Source organism: Rhodnius prolixus, unplaced genomic scaffold (genome assembly GCF_049639745.1).
Source record: "Rhodnius prolixus isolate KJV_2025 unplaced genomic scaffold, Rpr scaffold_16, whole genome shotgun sequence".
NCBI lineage: Eukaryota > Metazoa > Arthropoda > Insecta > Hemiptera > Reduviidae > Rhodnius > Rhodnius prolixus.
In genome coordinates, this window is record NW_027411616.1 from 617,174 (window position 1) to 641,961 (window position 24,788).

At 34.9% G+C, this 24,788-nt stretch overlaps 1 protein-coding gene across 50 annotated transcripts in view; it reads left to right on the forward strand.

Moving 5' to 3' along the window:
• bt (projectin protein bent) overlaps nt 1–24,788 on the forward strand; it is a 227,451-nt gene that overhangs the window by 197,607 nt on the left and 5,056 nt on the right. For 49 of the 50 annotated variants that reach the window (XM_074134324.1, XM_074134274.1, XM_074134273.1 and 46 more), the window contains 13 exons: nt 152–285; nt 739–946; nt 2,052–2,204; nt 2,624–2,850; nt 3,885–4,175; nt 4,264–4,454; nt 4,766–4,943; nt 8,854–8,910; nt 10,748–10,836; nt 10,927–11,038; nt 13,819–13,961; nt 14,084–14,240; nt 21,198–21,323. In XM_074134324.1, coding sequence (XP_073990425.1) covers nt 152–285; nt 739–946; nt 2,052–2,204; nt 2,624–2,850; nt 3,885–4,175; nt 4,264–4,454; nt 4,766–4,943; nt 8,854–8,910; nt 10,748–10,836; nt 10,927–11,038; nt 13,819–13,961; nt 14,084–14,240; nt 21,198–21,323 — 2,066 coding nt within the window. The remainder of the gene's footprint in view (nt 1–151; nt 286–738; nt 947–2,051; nt 2,205–2,623; nt 2,851–3,884; nt 4,176–4,263; nt 4,455–4,765; nt 4,944–8,853; nt 8,911–10,747; nt 10,837–10,926; nt 11,039–13,818; nt 13,962–14,083; nt 14,241–21,197; nt 21,324–24,788) is intronic. The other variant, XM_074134287.1, reaches the window with a different exon arrangement.

Genomic DNA, 24,788 nt, shown 5'->3' on the forward strand with positions numbered 1-24,788 from the left:
TTAAATTAGAATATTGAAAATTGTAATTGGCCATTGATTTCCAGGGGCATTTGTAGTCATTCTGGGATTTTAAAGTTGATTCTGTATTAGAAGCCAAAATATCCAAAAATAATGCTATAAAAAAAAATAATAATCTCACACTCTATTTCAGCCTTTCTGGTGGAGAATTATTCGAACGTATCACCACAGAAGGATACGTGATGTCTGAAGCAGAGGTAATTAACTACATGCGCCAAATCTGCGAGGCGATTAAATTGATGCACGAGAAAAATATCATTCATTTAGGTAAAAAACTGTTTTGTTTTTTTTCTTAAATAACAAACATATACATGATATATATATATATAATGTTTATATATGTATAATGTAAATCAGCTGTAAATTATGTTTGTTAGCTCTAATCGTTTGTAAGAAAAATTATTGTGGTAGTGTTACATTTTCGAAACTTTTTCCAAAAGTACATGTTTTAAAGCCCTTTGAATATGAAAAAAACGTTTTTAGCGCATGATTTTTTAAAAAAATATCCCCAAAACGAAATATAGCAGGAAGCTCAAGAATGTTATTCTTCAACTATCGTCGCTTCAAGTACTATTTAAAAATTAAAATATGTAAAACTCCATTAAAGACTAATTTAATTATTAAAATTAAACTTCGAAAGTTGTTTATAATTATTTTTGTATTTTAAACAATGTGTACATTTTAAACAATGTTCTTTTTGTTAACATTTATTTTTTACAGACATTAAACCAGAGAACATAATGTGTCAGACAAAGCAAAGTACCAACGTCAAATTAATTGACTTTGGCTTGGCTACGAAATTGGATCCAAATGAAATGGTGAAGATATCTACTGGCACAGCAGAATTTGCTGCACCAGAAATCGTAGAAAGGGAACCAGTTGGTTTTTACACAGACATGTGGGCCGTAGGCGTTTTAGCTTATGTTTTGTAAGTATTTAATTATAATGCGACTGAATTTTATTCCACTTTACACATTAGACTACCAAGTCAATCGTATGGCTAATCATAAAGGCCTGCACATATAATCAAAATAAAATTAATAAATAATTAAAATAGAAATTAAATATTTCTTTCGATTAAACTAATAAACATATTTAAGAATACAATACTTTCTTATTGAGTTCAATTTTTTTTTATCCAATTTAGATTCGGGTGTTTATTTTCTTTTAAACAATGTGGTCAAATGCCTAATGATAGCTTAATAATACGGTCGATAACAGAACCATCTACTTACTAATAATGTAATGGTATTTACGTTACACATAAATATCAGTGTTATTTACGAGAAATCGTGGCTAAATATGTTCGTTTTGTACTAAAACAAAAAAAGAAATGAACTGCTTTTGAATTATTTACAAAAAATATTTGTGAAATCGAAATTTCAATCCCCCATTCTTTTTTTGCATTTGTCTTAAAATCAGGAAGTTACTTTACATTCGCTTTTCATAAAGTGGCGTACCGTTTTGTAAATCAGTCAGACTTCCTCTATGAAATAACTTTGTCAAACCATGTTAAACTTCATAGTACACAGTTGAACTTTATACTCGTATACTGTTCCTTTAGTTCACACATGAAATGTATGTGTTTCACATGTTCATTAATATGTCTTATTAAACAATTAAGGGGATTGTTACTGATAAATTTTATTGGAGTAAGACTTACATTCCGCAATGCATCCTTATAATCAGAGTAACGAGTGGTTAAACACCAGGACCGATTTAAAGGAAAACTGGTGATTCAGTATATTTTCTTGTACAGTTATAAAAATCTTTCTTTCCTTGAGCTTATGTAATGACCTACCCATTCCTGTTTAGTTCTTTCCTGATTCATCAAATAAATTCTGTTATCATCAATGGGACTATCAGTAATTCTATGCTATTCGGCTATATCATTTTTTTTTTTTCATTACGTGGTACACGTCAATGGGTAGGTAAACATGCATAACAGCTCAATTCCTATTGAACCGTGAACAAATTATTTTTTAAAAAAAGTAGCAGTAAGTGATCAACATATTGTACTTTTTTATGTCTAGACTGAGTGGACTATCTCCATTTGCTGGTGACAACGATGTGGAAACATTAAAAAATGTTAAAGCTTGTGAATGGGATTTTGATGAAGATGCTTTTGCTAATGTTTCCGAGGAAGGAAAGGATTTCATCAAACGACTATTAATAAAAAATAAAGAGTAAGCATAGAATTGTAGAATTACGTGTTCCTATATCTTAAACTTAAATGGTGTATTTAAGTGGATACAAATTAGAAATTTACGTTTTATATATTTTTAAACCATTTGTTTATAGCCGTGTCGTTTATCGTGTGAATATTTTAGGTTTGCGGCTACTTTAATTATCACAAAAATCTGTTGTGACACATTTTTTTTAAGGCGCGTCAACCTCATCATTGCATCCCGGAGCACTGCCGGCCTCCGAACAGTGTTCTCTCGTCACAGTTAGCACTATTTACCATCGAACCGTGAGCTGTAAGAAGCTTCTAATTCCTTCCCTCCCACCATATATGTTACACTTATTATATTATGTGTACTATGCTTAAACATATTATATTTTTGTGCTTATGAATAATATAATAATTTTTCCAACTATTCAGAAAGAGGATGACAGCACATGAATGTTTACTTCATCCCTGGCTGGTTGGTGACCATAGTGACAAGGTGAGCATTATTAACAGCTCCAGGTACCTCAGCATGAGGGACAACATCAGAAGCAAGTACGACCAGTGGGAAGACTACCCAGTGGCAATTGGACGCCTCTCAGAATATAGTTCACTAAGGAAACTATTGATAGACAAATACCGTATCCAGAGTACATCATTTGGTAAGGCACTAATTTTTCTATTTTTTTACAGTTTTATATATTAGCAGATTGCATTCCAATAAAACATTTTTTTAAATATAAATATAATTTTTTTTTATCTCATGTATCTTACGAATTTGCTCCAATTAAGACGAAAAAAGACCACTATCACCTACAGACTTACTCTTGCTATCGACAAACTAATAAAATTCTGCACTAAATGGAGAATTAAAATAAACCACGACTTAACTAACGCTATACTCTTCGCCAAACGCAGACCCTCTTTTAATCGACAAATTAGACATAATAATTCTTTGATCTAGTGGTCTACCCACGTTAAGTACCTAGGCCTAACTTTGGACAACAAACTGACTATCACGACTACACAAGTTCAGGACAAAGTAAATTCAGGCAAACTAACTACACGACTATTATTTCCTCTAATACCACGTGACTCCAAAATGACTGTGACCAACAAACTCCTCCTTTACAAAGTGGTCATCCGGCCGATGTTGCTCTACACCAGCTCCGCCTGGAGCCTGACTTGTAGCAGTAGCATCAAGAAACTCCAGGACAACACAGAACAAATTTTTGAGTCTAGCGACTGACTCTCCACGACGCACTAAAATTGACTCACTCCACGAGACTGCATCCATTATTCCCTTACACTCCTACATCCACAATCGTCTGCTGAAACTCCTTTCCATCCTAGACTGTCATCGTAATCCACTCGGCCGCGACATAGCCTCCTACAATCCTTCTATTCCCTACAGGCACAAAAGAATTAAACATACTTCTCTAACTTTGTACACTTGCTGCAGGTTTTTCCTTCCTTTTTCATTGCATTCTTATCCTACATCTTAACCTTTCTACTAGCACTTGTAATGAAGGTTACAATGTTTTGTACATTGACACTTCGTATATTTATTTATTTTTGTACATAATTATATTGCAATAAAGATTTATTCTATTCTATTCTGCTCCAATGAACCAATAGTCACTGATCTAATCTAACATTCTCTAGGATTTTAGTAACAACTCACTTTTAATTCTAGATCGCCGACAAGCTGCTCCTAGATTTGTCATTAAACCACAGAGCGCATTCGCCTATGAAGGACAGAGTGTGAAATTCTACTGTCGAGTGATCGCAATTGCCACTCCTACGATTACCTGGTACCATAACAATCAAGAATTGAGACAAAGCGTTAAGTTTATGAAACGTTATGCAAATGAAGATTTTTATTTTGTTATAAATCGTGTTAAATTAGACGATAGAGGTGAATATATTATTAGAGCGGAAAATCATTACGGATACAGAGAAGAAGTTGTCTTCCTCAATGTACAACGTAAGTTTTATTCTAAACTTTTATTCAAGAATTTTAATTTTTTGACCAAGTATTGAAAAAATTAATTATATCTTGTCTATGTTTTCAGCATTGCCCAAACAAGTGCCAACTTACAGGCCTGAAGAACAGTTAAGGAGACGTGAACCGTTACCTTACACTTTCTGGAAGGAAGAAGTAGAGTCAGCTCCTAGCTTCACTTTCTTATTACGTCCCAGAGTCATGCAGTCCAGACAGACATGCAAATTACTCTGCTGTCTCAGCGGCAAACCATTCCCTTCGGTAAAATGGCGCGCGTTAGTTAGATTTAAGAGAACTGAAAGTTTTTTTAATGAGATGAGTAGACTAATTGCATCGAACAAAAAAATTCAACTTGGTTCCTACCTAATATGAACTTAGAATTAGAGGCATTGGAGACTTCATACCGTTACTAAATTTATTTTTTTAATTTGAATAAAACCAAGTAAAGTCATTGGCGCACGGCACCTTAGACGATTTTTAAAATTGAGTTTTAATGGAAATAGATACATATTTATGAATGCCAAATTCACACATTTGTAACACTTGGTGACGGAGTCATTTTGTTGTTCTAGGTGAGATGGTTCAAAGGCGAGAAAGAGTTGTCCAAATATGAGTACACAATGTCACATACGGACGGTGTGGTGACATTGGAAATTATAGACTGCAAACCAGAAGATTCTGGCAAGTACAAATGTGTGGCTAGTAATAAACATGGAACTGACGAAACTTCATGTGTTGTCATTGTAGAAGGTAAGTGTAAACTAATAAATTTATCAAAGTTAAAGAATTAAAGAATAATAAATGCACGATTCTAAGCTAAAAAGAATTTTTCAAGTCTGCTTGAATGACATCAGATATTGTTTCTTATTTTCTTGCGTTCAATACAAGAAATATGATCTCCGATTTATTCTTATAACTATCATTCTTCTTCAACTTTACTTATACTCATTTGTTTTTGTTTCTTGTTTGTCCTTCTAAAAAAAATATCGATCGACAATTTTCTTCTATTAAATGTGTTAGCAGAAAATAAATTTCTGGAACTGCAGTCATGAACCAGATGGACCATTGCAATTACTGTGTGATGTTAAGTACTATATACTCACTGTATAAATCTATTATCTGAATTCCAGAAATTTAGTGCAATGCAGGGATATGCTTACTTAGCACTTACCTCACAGCCAGCCTGTATATGCAATTGAAATTATTCACGCTTGCATCTTTGCCTTCCAAAATTAAAGAGTCTAAAGAGTATAAACAAAAAATACGGGATCTCCAACTAAAGTTCAACGGAAAATTCATCCACATCCATCTGATATTTCCAATCACAATTTTATATTTCATCTTTAGTCTTTGTGTTGTGTTTGTACACATATTCAAATAGGTAAATTGAGCACTTTATTTTGAAAATCATTATTGTCTTAATACTTATACATGACTATTCATGGGAAAAACTGTACAATTTCGAAACTGATATGAAATCGAAAGGGAAAATTCCTTCATCAGGATCTGTCAGTCACTGGTTTCAAAAATTGAATAGTTGTGAGTAATTTAAAAGTTTACTAGTTTGCCTCAGAAAGGTTCATGGCCATAATGCTTTATGGAAAGCTGTCGAATCAAATCCAAATATAAGTATTCGTGCGCTTGCTGCAGAATTCACTAAGTGTAAAGAGAGCATTAGACCTCATATGTATACTTTTTTGTGAAAGGTTAAATTTAAAAAAAAAAAATTGTCATTAAAAAATGGATTTATATCCTAAGGCGATGGCTTTAGATGATTGGAGCGCAGTCAGACAGTATTTCTCGACTATTTGAGAAAAGTTAAGGGCGTTTTCTGGAACCATCAAGAATAACTTGTCACAAATTAATTCCTGATGGATTTACCACGAATTGGTATATCCATATTTCCAACATCCAGAAAAATGCACTCAAAAATGGTCCAACGTCAATGACCATGCACCAAAAAAACTTTCTTCCATTAAGATAACACTCGCTCACATCAGACTCAAGAGAAAATTGTAGAAATTTTGAATGATGGAATTGAAACTTTCAGTTCACCCTATATTCCAAAATTAGCTCTATCCGACTATATCATTTGGTTTGGTCCATAGCACACTCTTTAGAGAGGGGGAGAAATTGCCGTAAAGTCGGTAAATTAGAACTAAAGTGCAAGGTTATTTTTTTATTTTAATACCAAGGAATGGATCAGCAAGGGATCCAACATTTGATAAAAACATAACCGCCAATAAACGACAGGGGTCATATTTTGAATATTAATTTAAAACAATCCCAAGAGGTAAACAAAAAGTGATATCCTGTTAAAAACTTTTTTTCTCTCGAATTTTGATATGTAAGAACAATTTTAATTGCATATGACAAGTGCGTCCATTACAAACTGTTTAATATAAAAATTTTAATTAAATTTTTCATATTTATTGGGACAACACATATGTTTTGTTTGAAGATATTTATAATCCATTATGTGTTTTGTTTTGATAAGTCTGTGTTCACTAAAAGTGTTGTCCGTGAGTTTTTTTTTCTGTGTTTTAGTTTTTTTTTAATTATTTAGGACGCGTTACCATCTGAGGTTATTGGCGCTCAGAGCTCTTTTCAGTGCACTGTGGCCTCCGGATAGTGTTCTCTCGTTACAAACAACACTGTCCATCACCGGACAGTGAGCTGTAAGAAGCCCTAGGAAGAGAAAATCTAAGGGTCAGCTGCTGGATTCTAAACCGGGATCTCCGCGTGGGAATGCAATACGCTAACCGCATAGCTGATCCCCTCCCTCTGTGTTTTAGTTGCAAGGGCACCCAGTGAGCAGTCTTGGTCTTTACTAACAATATTTTCTTTCTTTTCAAAATTCATCATCACTAAGGATATCAGATTGCTGAAATATCTGAATCGGTAAAGCACGGAACCTTCGAAATGTTGTTTGAAGTCATGAATGTCTGAATGTTTTGGCCGGTAGTTTTCATAACTTAAAGCTTTGTAAGTTAGTAAAAAAGTTTTTATAACTTCCATAACTGTGATCTTTGTCAGCGAAATGAAATCGACGTAATAAAATAACCAAATTCTGCGAATTGGGTTTGAAGGCATGCCTTAGTATGTATTTTCCTTGAAAGATGTCCTAGATTGAATATTTGCGCAGAGATTAGTTACCACGCATTTCTTGTCTTTATTGATGCCACTTCTGTTGGCATCTTAAGTAGGCACCAGTCTCAAGTGCTCATTATGGCTGTTGCTGCTTCCTTCGCAGAGTTCTTGTAGTCACCAGGTTGAATGCTTCTTGTTTAAATGCCCACATCGATTAGCAGTGTTCTCTATCGTCACTTAAACTTTTGCCGTGATTTAAACTGAACCCGAACTCAAAATTTCGTCGGGCCACCACCCAAAATAATGAATGCATTTGCCCAGTATAATTTTTCTACTTCTATAATAAGTTTGTAAAATTTCAGAGAAAGTCGGTGGGGAGGATTTTCTGAAATTCACAAATAATCGCAAATTTATCCTTTAAAGCACATTGCCGGTTATCTGATTTTACATCCTATTGAATTATACGTTTACCTATATATGATGGATATTTAATGTTCGAAGTTTAAACAATCTTTAGAGCCATTTTCGAGAAAAACGCGAAAACTAAAAAGAATGCGGCATTGTACTTGTTTATACATGCACATTTTCTTTCAACATTTTTTCTTAAAAAACCGTTTTAAGGCAGTTCTCGGGAAGCACTTGAGGTAGGCTTTTTTGTAAGTTTACATTATAGAGTAATTTACGGTTTTAAAAACTATAATGTTGGAATTAAATATGACAGGAAAATGTGAAGATTTTTTTTATTTTTAGAATTTTGAGAATAGAGAATGCATGTGAATGTTCACATCAGATTTTTTTTTTTTATTTTACAGCCACTCTAAGAGAAAAATATTGCGATCTTTTCAAATTTTCAAAATTTTGATTTCACCGAATTCCGTGAGGAAAAAATATTTAACCAGAAAAGTGTTTTAAGTTATTTTCCTTCATTTATTGGAAAAAGCTCAAGTAGCTGAGGTATCAGCTTATTTATTCTTATTTTAAACATTTTGTCTTTGAAAATTGATTTCTAAGGAGTGATCTCAAAATGCCGAACGGGTCTTCTAGTGTGCTACTTCTCTTTAAAGTTCACTGTACAGATCTGCAACTAACTAATACTTTCATTAAAAGGTTTGCTAGAATTCTAAGCTTAGAGGAAATATTGACAAAGTAGAAATACAAGTACAAGGTAGATTCTTGTTGTTTTCTGAATTCTTTTGAAAATAGCCTAATAAATTTGTCTAAACTATGGAAACAAATTGCATAATAAATAAACATACAATTTTTATTGGAATCATTTTTCAGTAAAATTTGAATTTTCATGGAAATCTAAGAAAATATTGAAATTAGAATTTAGTTAAATTAGTGTCATTATTAGGAGAATTGTGATATAATTATAGTAGGAAAATGTTGTGTGACTGTTCATATAAGAATGATATTTATGTCTGGTTGTTGTCTTTCCGCTGCAGGTCACATTGTCTTTAGAAAGCTTATGCTTGGACGCTCCCTCCTGACCAAATAATATTTCTAACATATTGAACAAAAAAAGGGACTGTGTGTGTTCATTTCTCTATTTTCATTATTTAATTTCCAGGTAGTACTTCAACTGCTGAACAAGACCAGTTGGTGCATAAACTAATGCATTCTGGAGGTAAATTTATGTGTACTTTTTTTTATCCGCGGAAAATACCCCTTTTCGGTGGCCAACATCTGTGAATTTTTCATTAACTGTGTTTTTGTTAAAAGTGACTGAAATCACTTATCTGTAAAAAGTTACATTTTCTTACAATTGCAACATTTTTCAGCCAAATTAAACCTTATATTTTTCTAAATTTCCGTCTCTTTGTAACTAAATGCAGCCTCTACTAATGAATTGATGGGTACCTATCTAATCTAGGCATAGTGGAGCATATCAGTGACCATGTAGAGGCGCACCAATTTTTAAATTTGCCCTCGGACAAAATGGTTCCTTAGTTCAACTGCCACAGTTGTATTGCATACTTCAACGTAGATGTTTCGGTTAAAAAAGTCGGAAAGAAAATGAAGCGTTACTGTACGTGATGTGAACAGGACTTGTGTGGCTGTTCGAAGAAACTGAAACCTTCAATCTTCAAGAGAAGCTTCTCTCCAGAGTCTTATAGACTGGTAAGTCTATCCAAAGAGACGGCTTGGAGGAGATGCTCTAATTAGTGGATGCCAACACATACCCTTTTCGTAGCGGTGGCGTGAGCCAACTGACCGATTTGCAAATAATCTATTCTTAATGGATGAAACAGTTTTCCCAGGAATGCATCCTTTCTTAAAAAATTCATTAAAATATTTTTAATTAAAATCAAGAATTTTTCAGTGAAATTAAACGTTTGCTTTTTCTTGCTGCTGGCATTGGCGTGAGTAGCTACTCTCTCAATACTTAAATGTCTCCCTTCATTGCATTGACTTTGGTGTAACAAAGAATTAGAGATAATAGAATTTAGAGTTATTTTCTGTATAGGAAGATTGTTTCTTTAACTTTGATGAATTGGGTGGGCTCTTGGGTGGTCACTGGGCAAGGACATACAAGCAAACCCAGTAGCGAAGACTTGGAGGCTCTTCCGAGGAACAATTTTCCACCTACGGCTTTGTTGGGGGCTTTTGGACTGTCGTGGGGGGGGAGGGCACGTCTATGGTGCTACTAACGTTACGTTTAGATTTTCCCAAATGGATACGCATCTAAAAAAAAATTGCTGTTCAGAAAAATATTAGAAACAAAGTTTAGTTTTTTTTTTTTAATTCAATGGGAAAAGGTAAATTTAGTCCCAAGAAAGGTTTAATTTTACTACAAAAATGCAATTTTTAATTTTTACAAAAAAAAAATGAGCAAAAAAGAATTAAATGTACAAAAAAAAATTGTAATGTTGATTTAAATTTGTTTATGGACTACTCCGCCTTCATAAGTACCAAATGACCAAATTTTATTTTTAGTTACCATTCATTATGTTTTCTTTCACGAGGCCATTAAATCCAATGTATAATATAAACTTCTCTGTGATAAGTAAAAAACGTTTTACAGAATTCTATGCATAGTTTTGTTTATAAAACTCCTTTTATTCTCTTCTTAGTTTCTTCGGACTAGTTGTTTTTGTTTCTTTCTTCTCATGAAATCTCCTCTTTTTTATCCAAGTTCGGATTTTTTCGAGAATCAACAAAAATATAATGATAAAAGTTCTAGATAAAGAATAGCCGAAGAAACTAAAAGAAAAAAAAAGGCTTCAAATATTAATATTTCTGCATTGAAACCATTTTTAAATAATACAGAGTTGCTGATAATGACCATGAGATAAAACAATAGAAGATGGAAATTAAGTTAGAGAAATTTTGTTATTTATTCTTTCCTTTAATAATAAAAATAAATGAAATTGAAATAAAATGATATAAATATTATATCTCATAGAATAAACTACAAACAAAACAAAAACAATAAAAAGTAAAAAAATTGCACAACATTTCAGATCGTAAATTTATTGAACAAAAGAGTCGACCTCCGCCTGCAGTAATCACTACACGAACGCTAATCGGTGGACCTACTAATAAAACTGAGGTATTATACTACTTTCTATTATACCTTTAATATTTAGTCAATTAGTGCACATCCGAGTATAATAATAATAATAATAATAATATGTTCCAGATTACACAGAAAACAATTAGTGATAGTAAGAGTACTAAAAAATATGGATCAAAAAAATTAGATTCGGGAAGTAGTCCTTCCCGCTCCCGCAGTACTACAAAGGAGCTAATTTGTAAGTACATGAGTCATCTGGTTTCTTTTATTACACTTCGTACGAGATTGTGTACTTCTATAATCTATAAAAACAGGTTTAGGATTATCATCTAAATTTAGAGATTGTTACAACAGGTTCGTGCCGTTTAAGTGACTTCCACATATATAATTTCTACCTCTTGCTTCACTAAGAAAAAATAGGCTACTTACGCTTATGACGTTTAACGCTTTATCCACTGAGGGTTAAGAGAATTATATTTTATTAGAGAAAAGGTTCTTGAGAAGGTTCATAGATATTCATAGCAAGTTTCTTTAACTAGAATCTCTGTTTAAGGGAATAGTTGCCTTTAATAGGTGCTTGTGTAAAAAAAGATCGCTAGATCAATTGCACGAAATGTTCTGCTTTGTGATTCAATCCAGAATAGCTGCTTATATTTAATTTGAAATAATTACTACATAAGCGGTACATTGTACAGTCTCATTGTGTTTCGTTCACTTTTCACACTTATTGAAGTTAGAATTAAAGATAAATTACTTTTTTTACCACTTTTCCTCCAAGTATCTTTGATCAAGTAAAAAGATAGTTGTATTTAATTTTTCTGTTTTCAAGCCCTTTGCAAACCTTCATCTCAGAGCCTTTTTCGAATGCTTTTGGCTTTTGTACTCAAACCAACAATTTCTCGCAGACTGTAATGTATGAGTACAGCATTTTCTAGAAAACCAGATCGAATAGATTACAATTTAAATTTTTTAGTGCACTGGAGGCCTCAGTACAAGTTTTATTTCGTTACAGACAGCACTATCTAACACCGGAAAATGAGCTGTACCAGGCTCCTAAGAACAGAAAAACGAAGGACATCCGGCTGTGCTCGAACCCAGATCTCCTCATGGGAGTCCAATGAACTAATCATTCAGCTAATCCGTTCCCTACGAAATGCATTTATCATTATTTTATTTTATTTTTTGTTTTATTAAATTTCTCCTAAGTTAGTCCTAATTTCTTTTAATTCTTCGAATTAGCAGTAACTTTACGAGCGATTTTTCGATTGGAGGCTTCCACTTTGAGTTGTTGGTGAAAGGCTTTATTTTGAATAAAGCAACAGAATATCGTAAGTGCATTGAGATTATATTAAAAATAGAAAAATACATCAGGTTCGTGTTTATAATGATTAGAAACATTTCATGATAGAAAATTAAGGATTGACGAGTCAAATAGTGCAAAAAGTAGGCATGACTTACCCTAACGGTTACCTCTCAAAACGGTCAGAGGAACAAATTAAGTGGTGAAGGTTAGACATTTCGAGCTTACCTTAAGGATTGAAATTATTAAATTGTGTAGGTCAGCAATACCAAGATTTTTTTATAATTGTACTGATACTTCTCGATATAGGGGAAAAAAACGATGAACGACTAATATGTGAGATAATTTATATGTGCCAAAATTAATACATACCTAGAGTTTTCATATAGGGGTTCTTTAAAACATATGTAGGTACACCGCATTTATTCATAACTTTACACCTTTAGTGAAAAATTGTAAATAAATGTATAAGTTGTCCTTGTTAAGCTGCTGGGGTTAGTAGGTCCCTGGGCCCTGAAGAAGTGGCTAGTCTTTTTCCTCCAGTAGAGAAAATATATGAAAAAAAAAATTGGTTTCATTAAAAAAATATATACAGTCGACTCTCGATAATTCGAAACTCGATAATTCGAATTTTTCGATAATTCGAACTCTACAGCTGTTAACTTCGGTAAATCGAAAAAATTCAGTGTATTTAGATACGCTCGATAACTCGAACTCCTTTTCTTAACAACAGGGGGAGAGAAGGCTCTATAATTCGAAGAGGCCACTTCCCCTCTTTATAATTCGAATTTTCCCTAGTAATGTTTACTTCTCATTTTCCGCTTATTGTTCATTTCCTGCGTAATGATTTCCTCCTTCCAGCCCAGTTTAACTTTTCAATTCTCTTTCTTAGTTTTTCACGATGGGAAGTACGTCTCCCTTACTGTGTCCGATAAAAAAAAATTATCGCGGCCGTGAAAAGTGGTTCGAAAAAAAAAGATATCGCCAAAACTTTCAATATTCTACCATCAACGCTTTCTACAATTCTAAGTCACTTGACTAAGTCAAGCCACATTGAAACAAAAAACTGTTCTTCATTTTTTTTAATTAGGTACATAATATGTATACATATACATATGTAATATACATATTATGTACATTATTATTTATTGAAATGTTAATACATATGTAATTTTTTTGTTCTTTTTTGTCGTTTTCATTATTTTTACTTTTTTACTTGAGGCTATATATGTCTAAAACTTAGGTAAGTTCACACGTATTTTCAATATACGTATGTACATACATATATACATAATAACAACTCTTAATAATTCGAATTTTTTTCCCCCTTCTTGATAATTCGAAGTCTCGATAATTCGAATTTTTCTTGTAGTCCCTTGGATTTCGATTTATCGAGAGTCGACTGTATATACCGACGTTTTTGTAAAAAAATTTAACTTTATAATGGTCTCAAAAATATGTCTGTATTTGAGATTTTGCGGTGATGTTTGAAAAAGATCAGATCGTGTCAGTTACAGACCAACCTCAGTTTCTGAGGCCAAGCCTCATTACTTAAAAGAATGTTTTAACGGCTGATAAACATGTACACATGAAATCAATAATATAAATGAAATATAGTAAGAAGTAGGACAGATATGGAATGAAGCATAGATAAAGCAGAAGAGATGCTATATCCATTAAAATATTTTTGAGTAATCTTTTTAATTTCCTTCTTTCAGTGCCACCGGATGAATCTATGGCACCACCAAAGTTTACCCAAGGACTTAAGGATTTAGCTATTAATGATGGAGAATCTCTTGTTCTAACCTGTTATGTGCAAGGCGACCCAGAACCACAGATTACTTGGTCCAAGAATTCAAAGGTACTATCTGTGGTTGTAAATTTATCAGATTTATACATATATGACCTATTTAAAATATGTCTTCAGAGAGATTGAAGACTGGTAATCGACGAAGAATGCCTTTTCAATTTATAATATTGCAGGTGCTGAGCTCATCAGATGTAATTGACCTTAAATATAGAAACGGTATTGCTACACTAAGTATTAACGAAGTGTTTCCAGAAGACGAAGGACATTACTTATGTGTGGCAACCAATTCCCTTGGAACTACTAAGACTGAGTGCAAATTAACGATTAAACGTAAATATACAATAAAATATTCATTAATATAATCGAGTAGAGTATTTCATATCATGCGATAACATTCAGCTTTATCTTACTCGAGTATTCCTATCAGAGTAGATATCTCTCGAACTCACTAAACGTAGTAAAATGGAAAGAAGGGCACTGAAAATGAGAGTGACGAAGAAAGTTCCTGAATTTCTTCATTTCAATTGAGAGATTCAGGACGGACTGTTCTTCATATCAAAATACAAATATAAAAGTTGGTCATCCAAGTACGCCCAATCGTTAAAACTACTGAAACTCTTGCAATGTTTCAAAATGCAAAATGTTTTTGCAATGTCCTTATTGTTTCATTTAAAATTTTTTCACAAAATTGCTTTGAGACGCAACCGATGGTTAACAAAACGGTAGAGAGGATCTCTTCATTGTCTTCTCGTCCGATCTTGTCTTCTCTCCTGGCATGTCCAAAAACTCAAAAGAGCTTCACAATGCTCCTCTGAGCAAAGCCATTAAGTCTTTTAGATTTACCAATTGACTGCGTACATGACTTACTGCTGAAAAATATAATCTAATGTCCCAGAAGCAGGCTGGTTTCCGAAGTCATCGAAGCACGATGGAACAGGTTGTGCGTTTTACACAAGAAGTAAAAGATGGGTTTCATAGAAAGCAGCACACCCTAGCAGTCTTCGTGGACTTTAAAAATGCATTTGACCGTGTATGGAGGAAAAAACTGCTCGCAAAACTTCTTAATTTGCAAATAGGAGGGAAACTCTACACCACGATAGCATCTTTCTTGGCTCAGAGATTTATTAGAACTAAGTACCAAAACTGTGAATCCTGTTTTCGGCAAGTTACGCAAGGTTTGCCGCAAGGATTGGTACTGAGCCCCACTCTGTTTAATATCATGATTGACGATCTGCCTCAGATGTTGGAAAAGATTGGTGGTTTAAAGGTAGTAAAGGGGAAATGGCGGTTCTGGCACACCAAAAAGGTGCACCTTTTTTGTACAAGATGGCCGCCATCCCCACTCCGCCCAACCCTACCACCACCCATCCTTATTGATTAATCATCGAATTGGACGAGGGTTTAAGCCATGCCCCCTTCTTATTGACTAATCATCGAATTGGACGAGGGTTTAAGCCACGCCCTCTACCATCTAATTATTGACTAATCATCGACACACCTAAAATGTGCAAGATGGCTGCCCTCCCAGGCAATCATCGATTTCCACGACATCACCTTTACCTCCACCCCATCCTAATCGACCAATCAACGAATTCGACGACACCACCACCCCTACCCCATCCTTCTTAATCGACCAATCAGGAACTTGGATGAGGGCTTTAAGCCACGTCCCTTTCCCCCCTCTTAATCAATTAATCGGCGAATTCAACGACACCACCTTCACCCGCACCCAGCCCTACTTACATGACACCTACCTTTATCCCACCTCTCAGACGTCATATTCATTGGCCTATCAATCCTCCTACAAGATGGCTTAACCGCTGTAGTACACAAGATGGCGGACCTCGTATTAGCTGATGACGTCAATATGGCGGGCTTCATACCACCTGTAGTACTCAAGATGGCGGACCACATACCAGCTAATAAAACATTCCTCCACCCCCTCGACGACTGATAGACGGGAGGGTGCATTTTTTTTTTATTTCTTACCTGAGATTCGATCCTACAACCTTCGTGTTGGAAGACACGTCATCTTCACCAGTCGGCTACAGTAGCATACTCGAGTTATGAACGATCTCTTCTTTAACCTCCACCCCCTCACCCACCGATGGGAAGGTTTTCTCACGTGGGAGTCGATCTTACAACCTTCGTGTTGGATATTACGTCATCTTCACCAGGAAACGACATAGTCTCGCTTACTCTAGTTTTGAATGTTCTCTTATGTTTTACCATGGAATTATTTTTTTAAAAATCTAACCCCCTTACCAAGAATGTTTTTTTTTTTAATTTAAATTGCCCCCACTATCACAAAAATATTCAACATAAATAAAAATGGATAACCTCACTTTAGGTAATAGAAAAATTTATTTACTTACCCCCTTCACCTTGACTGCTTCCTCTACTGATGCCGCGACCTACACTCACTGAAAATTAAACGCTAACTAACACTTGGGATATCCTACCAGCTAGCTTCTAGCATATCCCCCCACCACAATTACGTCACACTCTAACTAGCCAATAGAATTGCGTCATTCATTCCAAATGATTACCTATCTAGACATGCCTCTGTAGCAAGCCCCCCCTCCCATCAACTGCTTTATATTTTCTGTTAATTCATACATGTGCCAACAGCTGTTTTTTAAAGAAGAAAATTACCAACCAAACAAAATTATAATTCCCACTGTAAACAACAGATTATTCGTATGAAATTTTGTGCTCATACACACTCTATTTTACTGAGTAGTATGCTATAGTTATCTTGAGTATAGATCCATTAGTTGAGAAGATATTGAGAGTTGATTTTTTTTGGGTCATGGTTTGGCTGTGAAATTGGGCCCTTATAATTCCCACTGCAAACAACAGATTATTCGTATGAAATTGTGTGCTCTTACACACTCTGTTTTACTGAGTAGTATGCTATAGTTTTCTTGAGTACAGATCCATTAGTTGAGAAGATATTGAGAGTTGAAATTTTTTCGGGTCATGGTTTTGCTGTGAAATTGGGCCCTTATAATTCCCACTGTAAACAACAGATTATTCGTATGAAATTGTGTGCTCTTACACACTCTGTTTTACTGAGTAGTATGCTATAGTTTTCTTGAGTACAGATCCATTAGTTGAGAAGATATTGAGAGTTGAAATTTTTTCGGGTCATGGTTTTGCTGTGAAATTGGGCCCTTATAATTCCCACTGTAAACAACAGATTATTCGTATGAAATTGTGTGCTCTTACACACTCTGTTTTACTGAGTAGTATGCTATAGTTTTCCTTGAGTACAGATCCATTAGTTGAGAAGATATTGAGAGTTGAAATTTTTTCGGGTCATGGTTTTGCTGTGAAATTGGGCCCTTATAATTCCCACTGTAAACAACAGATTATTCGTATGAAATTGTGTGCTCTTACACACTCTGTTTTACTGAATAGTATGCTATAGTATTCTTGAGTACAGATCCACTAGTTGAGAAGATATTGAGAGTTGAATTTTTTTTGGGTCATGGTTTTGCTATGAAATTGGGCCCTTAGAATTCCTACTGTAAACAACAGATTATTCGTATGAAATTGTGTGCTCTTACACACTGTGTTTTACTGAGTAGTATGCTATAGTTTTCTTGTGTACAGATTCATTAGTTGAGAAGATATTGAGAGTTGAAATTTTTTTGGGTCATGGTTTTGCTGTGAAATTGGGCCCTTATAGTTCCCACTTTAAACAACAGATTATTCGTCTGAAATTGTGTGCTCTTACACACTCTGTTTTACTCTTTTATGTTTCTAAATACCCACATTTTCCACTTTTCGTTGTTTTTTAGCTCTTATAATTTCAAATTAGGTACAGTCTAATTGTACGTACTATTCAGTACAGGTCCGAATTTGTGTTCGTAGAGAAAAACTTCCCTCTTTTAATAGGCGAAATTTTTCATAGTTTATTTTATATTCATTTAATTTTGTTACTTTTTACGCGTATAATATATTATTACCTATACAACAAAGTTGATAAATGTGATAGTGTGATGGCTTTATGTTCGGACTTGGAGCATGTACAGGCAAATTAGCGATTAAATAAAAACGGAAATAATATGAGTCATCCTATTTAGCAGGCATGTTCATTCTGGTTTCTTTGGTTGGTAAACAGAAATAATACGAGTCATCCTATTGAGCAGGCTGTAACGACATGTTCATACAGGTTTTTTTGGTTGGTAATGTGAAATAATAAGAGATATGGTGATTAGTTAAGGTTGCAAGTTCTTAATTAAGTTCTTATTTTCTTTAATTTTTCAAAATATTAATAAGTGCAGCGCATATGAGTTTGAGTATACAATTTTATATTACTTATAGATTGTATCGATATTAAGCAATACATATAACGATGTGGTAATCGATAAGAATAATCGATATTGCAACTGCCTTCTGTAATAACATCTCACACAACTGAAGTTTACACATGCGCAGTTGATTAAGTTAGCAGTGTAAATCATTTTCCTATTTAAAAAACAGCTGTTGGCACATGTATGAATTAACAGAAAATATAAAGCGGTGGAAGGGAGGGGGGGCTTGCTACAGAGGCATGTCTAGATAGGTAATCATTTGGAATGAATGACGCAATTCTATTGGCTAGTTAGAGTGTGACGTAATTGTGGTGGGGGGATATGCTAGAAGCTAGCTGGTAGGATATCCCAAGTGTTAGTTAGCGTTTAATTTTCAGTGAGTGTAGGTCGCGGCATCAGCAGAGGAAGCAGTCCTGGTGAAGGGGTAAGTAAATAAATTTTTCTATTACCTAAAGTGAGGTTATCCATTTTTATTTAAGTTGAATATTTTTGTGATAGTGGGGGCAATTTAAATTAAAAAAAAAACATTCTTGGTAAGGGGGTTAGATTTTTAAAGGATGGGGTAGGGTTGGTGGTGTCGTCGAATTCGCTGATTGGTCGATTAGGAAGGGTGGGGGTAAAGGTGATGTCGTGGAAATCGATGATTGCCTGGGAGGGCAGCCATCTTGCACATTTTAGGTGTGTCAATGATTAGTCAATAATGAGGGGGTATGGGGCGTGGCTTAAACCCTCGTCCAATTCGATGATTAATCATTAAGGATGGGTGGTGGTAGGGTTGGGCGGAGTGGGGATGGCGGTCATCTTGCACAAAAAACGTGCACATTTTGGGTGTGCCAGAACCGCCATTTCCCCTCTACTACCATGCCTGCAAACATGGACTGAGACAAATGAAATGGAGGTAAATACGGCTAAAACAGAGTATCAACTTTTTACTCTATCCCCGAAATATCACCCGACATCACTTCGATTTAACAACGATGAGCTACACCACGAACCGATAAAGCGACGTATCTTGGTGTAAAACTGGATACCAAGCTGAATTGGGGTGCACATATACAGAATTAGGTCGAGAAAGGAGAAAGTCGATTAAATTTACTGAAGAGACCAGCGGGGAAAAAGTGGGGAAGCTCCCAAGACGTTTTAAAACTAGCTTATAAAAGCTACGTCCTCCCTGCTATGGAATATTGGTGCGAGGTAATTGCCACGGCTTCATCCACCGCCTTAGAAAAGCTTGAAAGGACGCAAAATAAAGCTCTTAGGTTAATAACTGGTGGCCCTGGCCCAACACCAATCCTGCCATGCAGTTACAAGCTGAGATTGAGCCCCTTGGTAGTAAAAGAGATATGGCGTGCTTGAGCCTATACGAGCGCGTACGAAGGTCTCCCACTGATTATTGGTCTCAATATCAGACACCAACACCAAGACTGAAGAGCCAAAAGACTTTTTTAACTAACGTTAAAGAAGTAATGGAGCGCCTGCAGCTAGACTGCACAAACCGAGAGGCATTTATATACCCAAAAAAAACCCTAAGATTAGCGCAGGTACAATGTAACCTTCAGTTAACTAGAGCTGTTAAAAAAGGAATAACGCCTGAGTGGGAGCTAAAGGCAATAGGTCTAGAAACTATTATTAATCGATATCCTTCACCCGATTGGTTTCATGTCTACACTGACGGTTCAGCCCTAGAAGCAAGACACAATGCGGGAGCCGGTGTGTACTCTGAAGCCTTTCAAATATCAGCACCTGTGGGGAAAGTATCCACTAATTATGATGGCGAGCTTGCCGGAATACTATTAGCCCTTGATAAAGTGAAGTGGGGTCCTTGGAGCCGTATTGTGGTCTTTGTTGACTCGCGTGCGGCGATTCTAGCTATAGCTGGAGCGAGCTATGCAGAGTCAGCAGTCATAGGGAAATACAGAGCAGCGATTGAGGCTGCCAATAAAAGCAATAAGACTATAGCGCTCCAATGGATTCCAGGACACTGTGGGCTGCTTGGAAACGAGAGAGCCGATGAATTGACAAAAAGAGGTGCGCAAATGGATCAACCTGAGCAACCGATCTCTATGCACGCTTTTAAAAGGATAACTGCTGCCGATCTTCGATCAGAAGTGAAGTGCAGACAAAAAGCAAAAGCGGATGGAAAACGGTGGCAAGTATTGGTCGAACCAGGTGGACGAGTTCCACCTAATCTGACAAGAAGGGACGGCGTGGCCTGCTTCAGACTGCTCATGGGTCATGATTATTTGCAGGCCCACCTATATCGCATTGGGTTGGCGGTGGACCCGACCTGCACTCTGTGTGGAAGAGAAGACATGTCCTCCGAACACCTTGACGTGTGTCCTTCTATCGAGGACATAAGAAGTCTTATCTTATCGGACGATATCTACAGGAAAAAAACATTAGTGTACTGGGAAGCCCGACGTCGGATGGCAGAACTGCCGTGACTTACGGGTGGCGTAGATAAAAAAAAAAAAAATTACTTACTGCCCTAAAAAGTTTTCACCTATTTATAATCTCCCAGCCACAGCTGCAACCGTGATTTCAATAATTATGGCTCGAAAACTGAGATTTTCTATTGCAGTATCACAGGTAAAAACACTCATAAAATAAAAATCTTTCTTTGCAGCAGGCTAGAGCTTCAAACGGAACAGTCTCTTTCAATCTGGAATCATCGGAGTTTACATTCAAAGGAAACTCGCAACAACAATAGGAACACATACCAAGTCTGGGACAAACACTGAACTCGAACTTGAATCAATATGACTCTCAGCATCTAAGAGCGTGATTTCCTCGATTACACAAACTCGAAAGCTACACATACCTTATTCAAGAATGCTGAGTAGCCATCCATATCTGACAGCTAGACATTGCCCATAGAAAAAAAACACTCCAAACCCTTTAAATATATTTTATCTCATTAATGTAATAAATACAAATTTAATAACGTTTTTATTATTTTATTTAGCGATGACGAAAGGAAAAGGAACTTCCAAACAACTTGGGCAGAATTTAATACCTCGAATTGTTAGTCATGTTGAGTCATCTACAGTAAATGATGGAGATCCTGTCACATTATCCTGTCGTATTATTGGTAAATGGCCAGAAATTATTGTTAACAGAATATTTTCCTAGTTTACAATTGGTTGTGCTGTTTAACAATTTACGTCATTCTAATTTACTAATTTTTTTAACTTTCATTTATCTTAAGAATTTGAAAAAAAAGTGATAGGTTTCTATAAGTGCAATCACGTTTTAAGTAAATTAAGTTAAGAAAGAAGGTATGTTAATAGTGAAAATCGTAGGAAAATGAAACAAAAAACCATTCAATTGAGTAATAATGATTATTGTCGTTATTTGTAAATTACAATATATTTATACATTTACGTATACAGAACTAGACTACTACATGGTCAAATGACCGTCCGAGGAATTCTTGGGATTCTAAACAGTTTAACAAAAATGGTAAAAAATATTAAAAATAAAAAATGACTTTTTTGAAATAAACCTTTCAAATTCTATAATTACATCCACGAAATTAAATGAAATACATGATTGAACAAAATATCTTCTTAAACATAAGAGAAAGCTATTACATAATTAAATTAAAAACATTAAATATTGCATAAGTATTAAAGTATTATTATTTAAATATTAATTACATTACAAAATTATGTATAACCAATCTTTACAGTAGCCAATAAGTCTGTATCAATTATCTCCATTGACCCAGGAAATAAACTGGTCAGCTTCTAACTGAATGTAATTAAACCATTTATCTCTGACTTCAGCTAACTTTGGGCATGATGCTACAAAATGATAAATGTCTTCTTTCACATAAGTGGCACAGAGGACATAAATATCAGCTAAAATTTGCTAAAAGGTTTACCATTCAAATTCAAGAATTCTCCTCTTACTTTAGCTACCCACATTACATCAGCTAATGGCACATCATACACATAGCTTCTATTATATTCTAAATCTTTATACAATAGATATCTTATCGTGTTCCTGGCTGCCATAACAAATTTACTATTCAATTCTGTTTGCAGCTTTTCCCTTAATAGTTTAAACTGTTTATTTAATTTACCAAAATCACTTATATCTTAATCCATATTTATATTATACTTGGCAAACATTTCTTTTGTATAATTTAACCAATAAGTATTACTCTCTATGGTTTTATGAGCCAATGTTTTGGGATATCTGTTTATAGGGAGTTTTAAAGTTTTAATTATGTAATCGTGGTGCACCTTTAAAGTAAACAGATGAAGGGGCCGAATACTAGTTTCCACATATAAAATATGTTGGCGCATGCTGAGGCAACTGTAATATTTTTTTTATGAAGAATCTCAGTAGTTTCTCCACTTCAATGTACATGTTACCACCCTATATCTGATAACATAGAATAGCACGTGAAACAGAATTAACACTTTATGTTTGTTTGTTTATGTTTGTGAAGTTTACATTTCTATCTAGAATCACGTGCATCCATTTGGAATTGAGCCCCGCTTTAGCTTTCAAAGAGAGATGATTCTTAAAACGCAGCCTAGGAGTCAGCAAAATTTCCAAATATTTATATCTATTTACGACTTTAATTTTCTCTTTTCCGTTCCACCATTTTTCATATTTAGCTGGTTTACCTCCTTGCCTAAATACCATAATTTTAGATTTTTCAAGATTGTCTTAAATTCCATTTTTGACAATACATTTCGAAAGCGTTGATGGATTTCTATAAAGATATCCGATGAAATCAAAACAATATCATCAGCGTATGCCAACAATTTAATATGAGTATTGCCTGAAAAAAGACCATCCAGAAGGTAATCCTCCAAATCATTAATGAAGAGGGCGAATAATAATGGACTTAGCAAACATCCCTGACGCAAACCCATATTAGTCTTAAAATTCCGAAATTCCTTCTTTGCACCAGACACCACTAACCGATCTATCATATAAAGTTTGCATTATACGCACTATTCTTGTGGACAATCCCAACTCATATAATTTAAATACCATGGCGTAACGGTCAATTGTATCAAAAGCTGCGGGGAGATCTAAAAAAAATGCAAATACTTTATTTCTCTTTTGATTCAATTTTATTTTGATTAAACTAATAAAATTAAATACATTATCCACTGCAGAATAACTCGGACGAAAACCAGTCTGAAACTCTCTTAAAATATTATTCTAAGCAACCCATTTTGTTAGTTTATTTAGAAGTAAACCAGCAAATATTTTCCCTATATCATTTCCAAAAGTAATACCTCTATAGTTGGTCACCAAATTTAAATATCTTTTTTTATGGAGGAGAAAATAATTCCCTGTTTAAAATCCTTTGGAACTTCACCTCTCTCTTAAATAGCATTGTATATTCTTAATAATTTCTTTAGAAATAGGTCAGAACCATTTTTTTAAAAATCGTAGGGCACCCGATATATGCCCGGAGCTTTATTATTTTTAACAACTGCTGGGACATTTTTCAAATCTTCAAGAGCAAACGGTTCATCCAATATATCATTCAATTAAGTAGATTTTCTTTTCAGCCGATGTTTTTTAGATTAATTCTTATAATATTGTAAAGTTTTCTTGTCCTTTTACTAAAAAAACTTTAACTACAACTAGTGACTGCCTCTAGTTAATTTAATTTATGAGGGTTTGATAAATAATAAAACTCGCTAAACTTATAAGTAGTAATTCTATTTATTAACACATTAACTTTACTAACTTTAACATTTACTAGCAACTATTGCTATTCATTACCTCTACCAATTACAACAGTCACAACAGTTTACTGTTACTTACTCACTACGTAACACCACAAAACTGTTCCACGACTGACTACTGGCCCGCACTTCACTGAATTGCACTTGTCTCAGCTGCACTAACAAAGCTCTACTCACTAACTGACTTCCTGCCGAACTTGCTAACTCTGAAGCACTCCGCAACACTGACTCTCTCGAACTCCGACTCAACTCTGACTCTCTCCAACCGAGACTCCAACCGTGACTGACTGCAACTCCAACTGCGACTCTCCCACTCCAACTGGCACTGCCCCACTCCGACTCCGTCTGTCTCACTCCAACTCTGTCTGTCTCACTCCCACCTGCCACTCATTAGCTAGGAAAACACATACTGCCCCCACCCAAGTTGGGGTGGACCGTTATAGGCTACGGTCACTAAACTCCTAGAACAATGTAGCCCTTTCTTCCCCGGCCAGGTAAAGCCTGCCTTTTGTTTACACAGTGGTGGACCGTTATAGACTTCGGTCGCTCAACTCCCAGAACAATCTAGGCCTTTCTTCTCTGCCCATGTCAACTTCGTTACAAAATTATAATAGATATGTTAGAATCAACCAAAAATGTTATTACTTGACAACACTTCAATCCGACGCCGACAAGATAATCTGAATTTATTGCTATAGTCATTTCCCAAGTCAGCGCCAGTGTTCAGACTTCTAAAAAAATTAAAAAATAAATAAAAAATGGTGTCTGAATTTATAAAATAGAAAAATTTTACTATAACGCTCTGACTTTATTTACTGACGCCCCTTGAATTG